This window comes from Apostichopus japonicus, chromosome 16 (assembly GCF_037975245.1).
Source record: "Apostichopus japonicus isolate 1M-3 chromosome 16, ASM3797524v1, whole genome shotgun sequence".
In the NCBI taxonomy this organism is placed as follows: Eukaryota; Metazoa; Echinodermata; class Holothuroidea; order Aspidochirotida; family Stichopodidae; genus Apostichopus; species Apostichopus japonicus.
Window position 1 is genome coordinate 24,313,213 of NC_092576.1, and position 13,924 is coordinate 24,327,136.

At 36.5% G+C, this 13,924-nt stretch overlaps 1 protein-coding gene across 5 annotated transcripts in view; it reads left to right on the forward strand.

Annotated features, from left to right (window-relative positions):
* The window catches only part of LOC139982377 (tyrosine-protein kinase CSK-like), a 244,925-nt gene extending 232,111 nt beyond the window's left edge, over positions 1 to 12,814 (forward strand). For 2 of the 5 annotated variants that reach the window (XM_071995136.1, XM_071995135.1), the window contains exons 2-8: positions 4,994 to 5,103; positions 6,072 to 6,207; positions 6,899 to 7,015; positions 7,409 to 7,523; positions 8,353 to 8,431; positions 9,315 to 9,431; positions 11,409 to 12,814. In XM_071995136.1, the coding sequence (XP_071851237.1) occupies positions 6,166 to 6,207; positions 6,899 to 7,015; positions 7,409 to 7,523; positions 8,353 to 8,431; positions 9,315 to 9,431; positions 11,409 to 11,493 (555 nt within the window). In that variant the 5' untranslated portion in view covers positions 4,994 to 5,103; positions 6,072 to 6,165 and the 3' untranslated portion in view covers positions 11,494 to 12,814. Of the gene's footprint in view, positions 1 to 2,514; positions 2,644 to 4,993; positions 5,104 to 6,071; positions 6,208 to 6,898; positions 7,016 to 7,408; positions 7,524 to 8,352; positions 8,432 to 9,314; positions 9,432 to 11,408 lie in introns of those variants that run through there. The other 3 variants (XM_071995134.1, XM_071995138.1, XM_071995139.1) reach the window with 3 other exon arrangements.
* The last annotated feature ends 1,110 nt before the right edge of the window (positions 12,815 to 13,924 follow it).

Genomic DNA, 13,924 nt, shown 5'->3' on the forward strand with positions numbered 1-13,924 from the left:
GAGCGATCATGCTCATTTCGAGTAAAAATATCATATTTTTATTTAGGTTATAATATATTTAATTACACTGTTTACAGACGATCTCATATTTGTATTATTTATAGTTTGCCTGACGATTTTATAATTAACGCACTAGATACAGTCTTTTAAAACAAAACAACACGTTTTGGGGGGAAGTGAGGGAAACGGGTGACACTATGTGAAGTATTTTCATATTCACTTGATTTAAGTAGTATTTACAGTCATTACAGTGTACCTATCATTACGGCTGAATTTCTGCTGATTAGACGATTATACGATGTTAACAACAAAAAATTAGAATATTAGCATATACCAATGCGGTGAAATTATTTGATTGGTAAGCAAAAACAATTGAATGGCTTGGAGAAAACACTCGTAGTATAATTTTTGCGAGTTTTATGTGCACTGACAGCTCAACCCACAATATCCAATACATTCACTTTCGTTTGATTAGTTTGTTGTTTGCATCCATAACTGTTCGCTAAGAGGTCTTGCTTTGAAGTTATTTTATACTTAGGTCATACCCAACCGCCACATAATGCAATTAAACCAAAAATTAAAGTTTTAGTATCAGGAGACTTTGTTTCTCAATATTTTCATTTCGCTTCTCAAGGACATCGGCTTATTGTCTTTCCGTTAACAGTGTTTAGTAAACGTCACTCTCAGAGTATGGAATCAATACATTTAGTAGTTAAATAAAGACATTTTCTGAAAAAAAGAAATAACAATGCAAGTCTCGTTTGTTGCGTTTTACTGATTTGGTGTGATCAGAATAGGTCTATGTATGCTACTCGGTGTACTGTCAACATGTGTAAATTATACCACAAGGTATCTACTCTGCGTATTGACATTGCTTAGACTGAACGTGTTTGTATGAGTATGTATACAACCTCTATATTTTCCTCAATAACTATCTCTTGAATATAATTTGAGGATATGCAACATGAATAACAACATGAAAAGTACAGAATAACAAAAACAGAACGTTAGGAAGGTAACATGTCTGCCAGTTGGCAGACATGTTACCTACCTAACTTATGCTTGTCTGTTGTTGTTGTGTTTTTTTCCTGATTGTTATGATATATTATAAAATATAAATATGTCGTTATAAATTACAGAAACACACATATGTTAGGCAAATCCAACAGCAAGATAAGAAGGAAATTTGATTGTAACTAACTTTGCAAGAGTTACACTCTATTACGTTGTTGTTTTTATAGATCTAGGCTTTTATACTACAAGTAAGGAATTCTCCCATTTAGGAGTTTCAGAGCACTACTCGTCCTGATGCATTTAAACGGGAGTCACAAAGCATCTTTTAGACTTACTGATAACACAAGAGTCGGAGGATATTATTAAACCTATGAGCCATTTTATAGTCTTGACTATTTTAGAATTTGGTTTTGGTTTTTAGTGTGCTCTCTTAAGTTATGTATTTATTATTTTGTAAGTACAGGAACCGCAATGAAAATAAATCTGCTTTACAACCTTTTCTGTGTTATCCCTACACAAGTGTCTTGTTTTGCCTTTGTATTGTTGGTATGAAATAAATCAAATCAAAATCAAGTTCCACAAGCTACGTCCTGGTATCATCTACTTAAACTTTGAAATGTAGATAAGTATAAGCAATGGAATCAGTATGTCATAATCATAAAAATGATGGTTGTAATGTTGTCTCTTTTTGATTGCAAAATGTTACTTTTAGTCGACATACAAGCACAAACAGTCCAAATCAGAATAAGGCGGCGGTATATTCATTCAGTTATAGAGTTATTAGAACATAATTCTAAGTCTCCACATGGTTACAAAACATTTGAAGTCACATAAACGTATGATAAATATACGTAAACGTAAACACATAAACACGTAAATACGCAAACACATAAACGTATGATAAATATCATGATCTTAAATTTAAGCAACAAGTGTCACTGCTGAACTTCATGACATATATAACGGTTTAACTTCATTACAACAGTGTTGACAACTTGTTTTGATCCAAGTAGCACAATACACATACTTTGTTAGTTTCATTTCAGAGTCTTCTATTCAGACCATACAGTGTTTGCTTTAACAAAATATGTTTCGAAAATTATGTTTATTATTCCTTACCACTCTTCTCAACCGTTCCTAAATATAGTAAGCTAAAGACAAATTAAAAATGGCTATAAATGGGGGTGGTTTCTTTATATTTTGGTATTATTATTAGTTTGAAAAGTAATGACTCTTTGTATCTATTTTTTTCCAAAAATACTTCTTAGTCTCTGATATTGATATTATCAATTAGCTTAACTTTTTAGTTTTTTGTTTCATTGTTAGCATTTCTAGAAGTTGTTCTCTAGGGGCATTTATTAGTCTTAACGTTTGCTATCGCAGGTACTATTGACTTATTACATATCATAAGATACATTGTTTCATTTGAAACTGTCCAGTGATATTGAAGTTCATCTGCTATAAAGTGAATACATACCTCGTTAAATATTGACTTCTCAGATAAGAAAAGTAAACGAGCGAAGTTCTCTCCCGGGTTTCTTTTACAAAGTACTCATCTTGTCCATTGTGTACTTATGTAAAATGCAGTCTTCTTCTTTGCGCAGGGTCTAAATTACATCATTGTAAGAGGTAAGAGGGCCTTGTGTCTCACAGGGTTCATCAATATGTTATTTCTAAGCTTTGCATGTATTGTAATTATTTTCTTTTAGATTACAAACCGATAAATCTTGGTTAAGCATGTTTGATTTTAGTAAATTTCGCATACATTTATTTTATTTGAGGTGGGTCCTTGTTCTATCACGGTTCGATATTTATACGCCATGAAGGCTTTCCAAATCAATTACTTATTACAGTTTGCTAGTTAATTGAATTGAGTTTGGTGATCAAACAACATGCGGATTAACTAATCCGTGCTATTTTGCTAATTTCATTAACTTTTGTATACATGCATGGCTACAAATACTATGTTGTGTTTACGTGGTTAAAATATTCATATATTTTTGAGGTTTTGGACTTTCTCTTACAATCTAGATTGAAGTGGTACAAACAAGTCATAATGGGAACAATAATAACTTTCCTTCGTATACATGGCTTAAAAGTGTACATGAACATGTCAAACAAACTCTAAAATGTCAGCGGGCAGCCATTTCATTCATCTTTTATCTCGGTTGCTCGTTTATATGGTTGAAAACTCATCTGCTTTCGATGACGTTTACAAAGTTGATGCTGTGAAAATTCCATTTTTGATTTTCCACAGTTTTTTGCGTGCTTAATTGGCATGAAGAGATCACACAAGAAACAACAAAACCTGTAATACTCATTATTAGAACCCTCAAGCATAGAAAGAGATCTATTCAAGTACCCATTCTTGACATTACGTGTTCAGTATTACGTCACATGCATAAATTAACATACATAAACATATCATTATCGTACGTTTATCATTTTTCTGGAAACGAAAACTTCGTCTGAGTAATTTCTAAGCAATGTGTTACAAAATCTCATATACTGTTATAATGAGGAATATGCCAACCTTGTTTATGACAAGGTTAGAGTTTGGGGAAAGAAGAGATACTCCATAGAAAGGCTGAAACATGCATGTGCGCACGTCACTTATGTTGTGAAATACGGCTAAGTATAAATGAGATCAGTTTTGAAAGCATACACGAATGTTTGTGAATTTTACTATTTCTGATCAAAGACGTACTTACCGTAGAAATAAGACTAATCAACCGGCATTATCATATGTAGGAGAAACACTGTGAAACGTATAGAATTCCAAGTTTATATGACAAAGAGTCTGCAATATTGATATAAAATGGCGCAGATGTGCTGTGGGTAGGCTTATTTCAATGTCTACATAAACTATAGAAGATATCAAAGTTCATATTTACTTTTCACTCGAAGGTAATATATGAACTGATATAGCGAATACGTCATCACTTGTATTAGCACATCATAATGCTAACGTACAAAAAAATACAACGATATTCTGCTTTAGTTTAAATGCACCGAAATATGCGGTATTTAATAATACATGAAATGTATCCACAGTGTCCTTCGTGAAAAAGTCAATATGAGTTGGTATCCAATATTTGGAAAGAATTCCCAGATAACGTTACAAACAGGACGTTCTTTTATGAAGCTAGTTCGATAGTGATTAAACAGCAGAATTAGAGTAAATGTAAATGGCATGATTGCAAACTGGTTTCAAAGTACAAAATCTGTCATGTGGTTTCTTTTACAATATTTTTTATTTGTGAGATAAAATGTTACCTGTCTTCAAAAATATGAATACTTGTAGGGTATTTCCTGTTTTAAATTGCTTAGAGTAGTCGATTGTTGACTTACAAAATTATTTTGAGAATTGTCATAAGAAAACTAGAAGAAGATAACTATCCGTCCGTTGCTGTAGTTGAAAATTAATATTATTGCCAAATTTACATACATAAAAAAATCATATACATATTTTATATAAGATAAGATTGTGTCTAATGTTCAGTATGTCTGTGGGGACTGACTACTCACCCACCCCCCCCCCCCTCGCTTAATACTATTATGTTCGAACCAATGATTGATTTCGTATAGCAGATGCATCAGGTAATGACAAAGTTCCGTCGATTCGCCGAGCGCACGTGAAAACAATAAGTGAATTATACATAATAAAAGAATAATATTATTATTATTATACACCCTTTTTTCAAACAATTTTTATTTTATTCCTAAGGAAAATTGTAGCAACTAGGGTACACAAATGTCCTTGTGTGAGTTAACACAACATATTGTAACATTCTAGTAAGGCTACTGTAACGATATGCGTTAGCTGTGGATTATTAGGGTATGGTACTTTTATTTCGTAAGTCCACTAGCTATTCCTTCGTCTCTGTAATGAACGTGTCAATTTTCTTGTCTCTATCCATTACTTTAAAATAAACCTATCATATAACTCATACGTGCTATTTCCCTCTTCCCTTGAAAGATCACATGCTTCGCACTAATGACTTTCACTGGGGAAGCTACGTTAAACAACTGGTGGAGCTTAACAGCACGACAAGTTACTAGAGATTGAGGGATTGTGCATCGCTGCAGGTTAGTATTACATTAAAGAAATGGTTGATTGCTAACGTCTTCCAATCTCAAAAACACTTGGACATAATGTGTTTCTACGTCTTGAAAAGAAACGTAAACCTTTTTTGTGTAGATATTATATAGGAGGGTTGGATTACCGGTAGTTGTAGAACGATGGTCCACAAACTGTGGGTTGTGACCCAAATTGGATTGCGGAAACGAATTTTAATTTGTTGCAGGTTTTTTTCAAATGATCTACCGTTTTCGGAGCTTGCCGACGCAGATCGATTCAAAGTCCAAGAGAGCTTCCATGCACTTCGGGGATCTATTTTGATTGGTGGTGCTCTGGCGGTCGTAGTTGACCTCATAGAATATCCTGGGCTATAGGCGTAAAGGCTTGGGTATATACCATTGATGTACAGCATATTCTCACCTATTTAAGTTTATAAGAACATCAACGCTCTGTAACTTGGGCGAGTTAGGTGAAAAGCTAAATAAAGCAGTAGTTATGAAAATCGACAAACCAAGCTTAGGAAACAACAGAGAAGTAAGGTAGAAATCGTTACATTTCGACTCTTACAAAAAGGCAGTTATCAAAACATTCTCTCATACTGCTCTTTTACGAAACCGTATTTAGACCAAGGAACAAACAGAATGGGTTCGTGCTGCACTAGTTGAGTAGTAAGTGGATACATACAATTAATTCTGAGAATGTTGGCTAATTAGACGATTTGTGTAGGTGGCACGATGTTATGTCTTTCCTGGCTGCGAATTATGAGAGAGATCCTTCGAATAGTCGAGATTAGATCCCGTGTTTAGTAGAGATATTCACATTGCAATACGCAGAGGCTACAGGTATATGCAAACTTAACCACAACATTAATTGTATTGAGGCATTGCATGCAATGACGTATGTATTAGTGAAACTCGTTTCTGGATATCTTTAAATTCGTTAAAGAAAAACTGCTCACAATTTTCGTTACAAACAGATCGCTTGTACGTGCTATATGAGCATTTGCCAGGTACAAGGCTAACCGACCATATCGAAGAAACGCTAAGCGGGACACACGTCTTCGTTACGTCATGGATATCACAGAAGGGATCGGATTCATCCATAGCAAAGGGGTAAGTATTGTAATGTATTATGTAGTTATCCTCATTATATCACTTTAAGCATGTATGCCTCTTTGTATTAAAAGTAACTAATTACTTCCTATTGCTGAGTTTATTCATCCCTCGCCCAAATCATAGTCGTAAAAGACCCATTTGTCTTGATTCCATGAAATAATCATGCTTGACCACATATGACAACCTGTTGCATCTCATGTGTATAAATATATGGTTAGGCATAGCCCTCTTCTATGTGTCTTAGTAATTATAAGTAAAAGAGTCTGTGACCAAGAGTCTATGTCACAGAGAGGTTATTGCCCACCCCTTCACAGGAAAAAATGTCGGAAAGGGCAGTTCAGATACACTATTCTATATCTGCACCCCAGCAACAATATTAGCTCAGGATTTTCTTTTTATTTGCCGTTCTACCTATTTCATAATTGCGCCCTGACATAACTGAGCCGGAGCACCCCAACGTAACAGTATAATAACCGTTCCCTCTGTCACACTATGCAAGGTAAGAATATGTTACGTAATCAATTACGTACATTGTTATTGTACGCACGGACGGACGGACGGACGGATTGAATTTAAGTTTAACATCTTTTATGTTTTTTATCTCAGTGCCAGTATAAAAACCATTTATGCATTTATTCATCTGCAGAAGGTAAGTGTACGTTATTTTTGCTTTTTATGTCTATAACAGTTTCTAAATCCTGGTTTATCTACAAACAAAGTCCTTCTTTCCAAAGGCCATTGCAAAGTTTACGATTTTCTACTCTCAGAAGATGCTCCTAAGAAGGTAGCATTTCTGAAATACCAGGTATACATTTGATAGCATTTCCATTGACATTTCATGTTGCCATTTACATGCCTTCGCACAAACACTAAACAAATGTATCCCTCAACCCTCTACCATTCACCTTACATCATGACTGTATCACGTCAAGTGAGGAATCTACATATGACCAGGTAGCATATGTGACTAGTATATTTTTCTTGCATTTTCTTGCACAAAAAAGGTGTTCTGAATTTAGACTTGTAAATTCCTCAATTATCATGATTTATTCAGTGACTAATTAAGTTATCTTATTCCTTTCCTCTGTTGCCATTGTTGATGGTTAGAGTGGTGTTCGTCCTCTACAATAGTAATCATTCTAGTTAATCTTCCATTCTCCCAGGATTGGATTATGTTAACTTTCTGTTCTATTTACAGCCTGGTTGCAATCACACTCACCTGCCCCCAGAGTCGTTCAAAGAAACCAATGAATATTCATCAGCAAGTGACGTATGGTGCATCGCTGTACTAATGTGGCATCTTTTCACTTTCGGTACACTACTTACATTGTATTAATAAACTTGTCATGTATATAAATTAAACGTCAAATAACCAAGGTCAAATTACGTGTACTAGTACCTCAACAATATCGAGTTTGGCTCTCTTAACAATCATATTCGTTGTAAACATTGTTCTGATAGTTTAGCTAATTATTACAACTTATTAATACAAATAAAAAATAAAATACAACTGTTAGCAAACTGCATATCCACTAGAGAGCCGGTGTAATATAATGTGTAAAAGCAGGATCTTCTTCAGAGGCTAAATGACAAGTAGCAGTAACAGAAGGGACATAAACAGAATACAGACATGTTAATGAGCACGGTGAACACAATGAGATAGATATAAGGGGATTAGCAGACAAGGAATGAAGAGAAGAAAGCAACAGGGAATAGGAGAGGTAGGAGATAACAGTGTAGGGACAAAGTAAGGATTAAAGGAACGGGGTAGGGAATAAACTGGAGAAGGACAAATACAGAAAGGTGTGGAGAAAGAAAAGGGGTGGAAGAGAGCTGTGAGAGGAGGAGTGATGGTGGGGGGGGGGGGGGGGGGAAGGGGATATTAATAATTCTTACATAGCTGTGAGAAGAGGAGTGATGAGGGGAGGCAACAAGGGGATACTAATGATCTTACATATATGGGTGCTGGATGTGAAAGTTACACTTGGTTCTCATAAACTTATCGATGGTCTATATTGTCACACAATGTATATATCCCCCCCCCCCACACACACACACACACGTACTCACACCCCCTCACTATCATTCTCTCTATCTCTCCCACTAACACACTCTGTCTCCTTGTATGGTCTTGTAATGAAGGTCAGTCAACGAGTCTTGTTGTAGATGTTACCGGCTGCTTTGTACCACCGAAGAAACCAAAGGAAATGACAGAAACTGCGTAAGAACAAATTGTCTATAGCTTTCGTTTAGGCATAGGCTTAGAAACAATATTAATATATTTATAAAGAAATTCAAAGCCGGAAAGTTTACATTAGTGGATTATTGATTATAAATACTGATCATATCAATATTACAGCTGAATGCAAATGTTATATGTGGGCTTGTAATTAGGGATTAACTAAAGGGCTTAAATAAGACAATTTGCTGAGAACAACACTCCACGTCATAGTTTGCACATATTTTCTCCAGAGTTTCTTCAAATGAGTATATCTTGGAAACGAAAACATCTTTCGAAACTTTTAACAGACTTTTAAGGAGAATATCACACACATAAAAAGTATTGAATATAGGGCAAAATGGCTAGATGTCCGTACACGTTTAATGCTCTTACATATGTTTCCAGTCTCTTTTATTACCACTTTTACTTTCTTAAGTCGACAGTTTCCTGTTTGTAATACATTGATGGTTTTTATTACTTTAATAGTCCAATCTGATGATACCTGTATTTCGTTTTTGACAGTTACTTGTTTCTTCTTTAGAATATAAAAGTATCTTATTCTATATGTATCCTTTTTTAATGTTTGTAGATGTTTGTTTGACTTTAATTACGATGTCGAAACCAAAATGGGAGCTAAATGATCGTTGTTGATTTATTTACACTGCAGTTGTTCCTCTTTCATTTACTTCCAATTATCAATATATATTTTCCTCGGCGGTAATTTGTCACGATATTTGGGGAAACACAATTTTAATGTATTATAATGTCAGTTTTTAAAAGTACAAAAAGAACTTCAAAGAGCCTCAAAATATTAAGCACTTCACTAGCAAATCATCGATTCGAAAAAAAAAGATTCTAATATTTTATAATCTTCTTCTTAAAGTTACAAGATCATGTTAGACGTGTGGAAAGTCGACGCTACGCTCCGCCCCAGTGCATTTATACTGAGAGAAGTTCTGGCGACGCTTTGTTCTTACAGTCAGGTAATTAAAAATAAGAGGTTCGCCTAATTTGAATATTTCCGAGTAATATAAGTATTTAATATGGCTAGGAAGCTTTGATACAACGAGATTGTACCATTTTGGTACACATGTATATTGCTCTCCTATCATACCCACCAGCCATAACGTAGACGAGAATTGAGCTTGATTCAGCCCTACACACTACTTACAAGACAGCCAATCAATTGACAAGCATACACCGTATTAAAAGGCTGAAGTGATAACCTTATTGTTGGTGTTTGGTAAGAGTACTGTCACTATAGTGCTTTTTACGTGACCCGCCCTGTGGGATCCAAAACGTCACGGCCAAATGGCACTATCCAATCATCCCATTCTAACAAACAAAACTCAAGTCAAGCGAGCCAAAAGAGTAAACCCGCCCACCGACCTGCAGAGACAAACCCCCAACCACCGACTTAAACATTCATAAAACCACAAATGGACGGCCAGCACGCAGCGAAACGAAACACCCCTCCCAGCACATCAGCGTACAAAAAGGCAGCCCCAAACAAACGGCGAAAATCGCCTTCAACCTGACGGCGAATGACACACTTCACTGCCTCCCAGGACTGCCTGCCAACTGGCAAATTTCTCCATCCTCCAACCAGGTTTTTTTTTTCAAAATATAACAAACACAAATGATTCGGTGCAACACAGCAACAAAACAAACTGAAGGATCTACCCCATATAAAACAAAACACTGTGCTACCGACCAGAAACGGTCTCTTGTTAAACGGTCGGTCCAGGTCTGAAACCACTCCCACAAGCTTAAAACAAACGGACAATGCCAAAAAAAAAAGGTAGGCAGTACTCTCTAAGCTGTCACAGCCGGTCCTCGGGCACAGTCCATCACCCAATCGCCGATGATACCTCTTCAGATTGCTCACCAAGGCACCGTCTGCATTTCTCCAGGCAAGATCGCGGAGCCTGCAACCATTCAGCCTTGAATGCATCGAACGCCATACTTCGGCAGAATGACGTCCTTGTGCAAATGTTACATTCAAGGCCCTATCCCGCAAGGAACTGTGAAAGAGGGCCGGCCGTGACAGGTCAACAGGGGCAACTCATTAAGAGCGGAGCAAATGACACGCACCACCCTGCTTGGTGTGCTACTATGCGGTTCTATGTTGCTTAACAGCGCCGGGACCCATCGACGCAAGTGCAACCCGCCCCAAAAACGTACAAAATATGAACAAGGCAACCCTGGGTCAGTTACCGCTACAAACAATTGCTTAAATAACAAAAAATACCCCCCCCCCCCTTCTCCTCTTCTCCAGTTTTGGTGCATTACCGCGCTCTTGAAAAGCTCTGTACCACCCGACCAAATGAATGAAAATATCGTTTTCTTCAACCGCACCAGGACGCGACGCGGAATTTGGTACACCGCGCCCAGGTACCACAAGATGCACGAAACAAAACGATTGATAACAATTGATAACTGTCATTATAGTAGTGTTTCCATTGTAAGATAAAGCTTCGGATGTTAAGTTAGGTTTAGTTTGGTTTGGTTTAGTTTGGTTTGGTTTAGATTGGTTTGGTTTGGTTTAGATTGCTTTGCTTTGCTTTGCTTTGGTTTGGTTTGGTTTGGTTTACTTTACTTTACTTTAGTTTACTTTAGTTTATTCTAGTCTAGTCTAGTCTAGTCTTGTCTAGTCTAGTTTAGTTTAAGTCTTACCGCTGAACCAAGCCTTTTCATACGACATTTATTTTGTTTGTGCTTTATACAGTCACATCAATATGCACGGTAGAATAAGGATCATTGGCAAGTATCCCCTTAGAGCATGCAAACATTTATTATTTATCAAATAATGGTACTGGGAAACTTCCCTTTTGACGAGCTATTTCCATCCTCAAGTGAGTGTTGCTAAACAACTCAAAACTGGCTACTCACAGAAAGGAATATAAAACAAGAGTGTGTACACACCCAAGCAGTTCTCATTTTACGTAAACCTATGTTTCCTTTCATTTTACTTCAGGAAATATATTTTGAGTGTGGTGAAGGTGAACAGCCGATTTATCAACGAGACATTGAGGTCACTGGATAGTCAGGAACCTATTTAATAGTGGTTAACAGCGCCACCATACATGGTTAAACGTTGATGCCAGCAAACAATCTCGCCACCCATTGATTTTAGAAGATATGTTATAACGTACTTTTCTGCACGACAACAGCAGAGTATCAAGAGACAAGATCTTAAAAGTTAAATATTAAACGCCATCAGTATTGCTCGCAATAAGTTGGTCACCCATGGGCAAATCTGAACAAGCAGTTAACTGCTACCGTCAACTTGTAATGCCCGACCACTTGGTTGCTTCTTTCTCTAATGTAATCCTCTTTTCGATGCCTAGAACATTTAGGCTTTGCTGTAAACTTTTATGAATGTTAGTACGTCAACAGTTGGCACCAAAACAACAATAATCTTTAAATAATATAGATATTAACGGTGATAGACCCAGTGTGTAGATGCAACCGTTGCAGGAAAATACGGCGCATTGCGATGGCTATTACGTTTGGATGGTATAGGCAATTGTGTTTCCTTCTTTTCAGAGTTCCGTTTGAATGAATTCAAATTCTGAAGGATGAGCGTTTCTCAAAGTCAACTATTGACCAAAGAACGTTTCGTAGTAGTATTTTTTTTCAATATGAGATATCAGGCTACCGCTTAAATAGGGCGTACATGAAGAGTAAATAGTTCATTCTTCTACTAAACAGGTAATGTAAGTAGTATAATTCGTTATATATAACGGACATTCTGAAAGGGGTTTTCTCGTGACAGACAATGTGAACTTCTATTGAAGAGAATACTATTCCACACTGAGTTGAAAACCCATCTTAATGTATTGCCCCTAACTCGAGATATGTTTGAGGGTATGTGACCATTTTCGACTGGATAAACCCTCAACTACTCCAGGAAGTTGGATCCCAGTAGGGGGTCTGTGATGTCATCTAGGCAAATGCCCTTTGGAAGCTTTACTTGAGCTATTATAATCATCTTGTTGATTTATCCTTGAAACCTGTTCATTTGGAATGTTTGCAAAGCTGTCAAAGTTCTCTGTACTTAAAATTTCATCAAAATGCATCTTTTTGGTTTTGAATAAATGATTGAGATATTATAAAGAAAAAAGTCATATTCAGCTGCAGGGCCCTGATGATATCATCCATTCTGCTGTTGCCAGATGAATTTACAAAAAATCACTAAATTTACAAACTTAATATATTCACAATACACAATGCAACGAGGATGTGGTTTTCACAGTTAGATTCAGAAAATTGTCAACATTTGTTTTTTGCAATCAACTTTAGCCACCAGACTTTTCTTTTAATCATGTTGAACAAATTGTCATTCTGATCGTATCTAAATAAAGGTTATAAAATACTTTATATTTTATCTAGTCTCCCTGTCAAATTGTCGGTGTTCACTGATACAGTAACTGCCCTCGGTCACCTTCAATGAATGGTGCAACATTTCACGAACAGAGCATAAATGAAATGCAAACTCCTCAATTTTTTTAAGAGATGGAATTGGAGATAACTACCCCCCCCCCCCATACAGTTTAAAATGAACAGACAAGGACCCGATTAACATCCCTCCCGGTGTTCGCACAACGTGTTAAATTGTTTGTGAGTGTCGGTTACCTTAAGCTAGTGGCGCTATGCTGAAACTGGTATTATGTAGGCATATCATCATTGCTTTGGCAGCTGGAAAATTCATGAATGTACAAGCCCACCCCCCCCCCCTCTCCCCCGCTCTCGACAGCGCCACACGTGTAGACCTACATGAGATGCCAACGCCATGTGCCACGTGGTCACCCTTGCGTAAGTTTCGTAGGTAAATCAGCGAATGGGTCAAACTGTGGATAGCAGGTAGTACAGCGAGTCAGTAAATACAGTTATCCCATTGGTTTAATAACATATCAATACATCACCGGGGGCGCAGTGCTAAAATTATACCAGTGGCGTCTAGGTAGACTAGGAAATGTGCGTTAGTGTTGCAGGAGACAGGTAAGAGAGGAGTGAAGTAAATATAAAGTAATATGGTAGATATGGCAGATGATGTAATACTATCTCACAGAGAACATATTTCACATTGTTAATTCAAAAATTTCAAGTAATTGTCCCTAATTCGAAGTTTATATTTAGTTTAACTTATTTTAACTGGTGACATTTTCCCTTTAGTCAAGGAAGTTGATCTCGTAATGGATGGTTAACGTGGTCAATGGTTTCATAATGGCAGTGATTCTTCAAAAGCTGTTAATCATATTTATCCTCGAGATTTCGGTTTATTTTCCTCAGTGGATAAATTATTTAAATATTACAAAAAAATGCCAAAATTTTTCATCTAAGTTATAATGACATCATTCACTTCGCTGCTGCCGGATGTATTGACAAACTTTCACAAATTGTGAAGAATTCACATCTCTGCCACATGCTCAAATGCAATGAGAATGTTGACATAAAGTTGCTAATCATTTCCAGCAATTTTGATTCAGC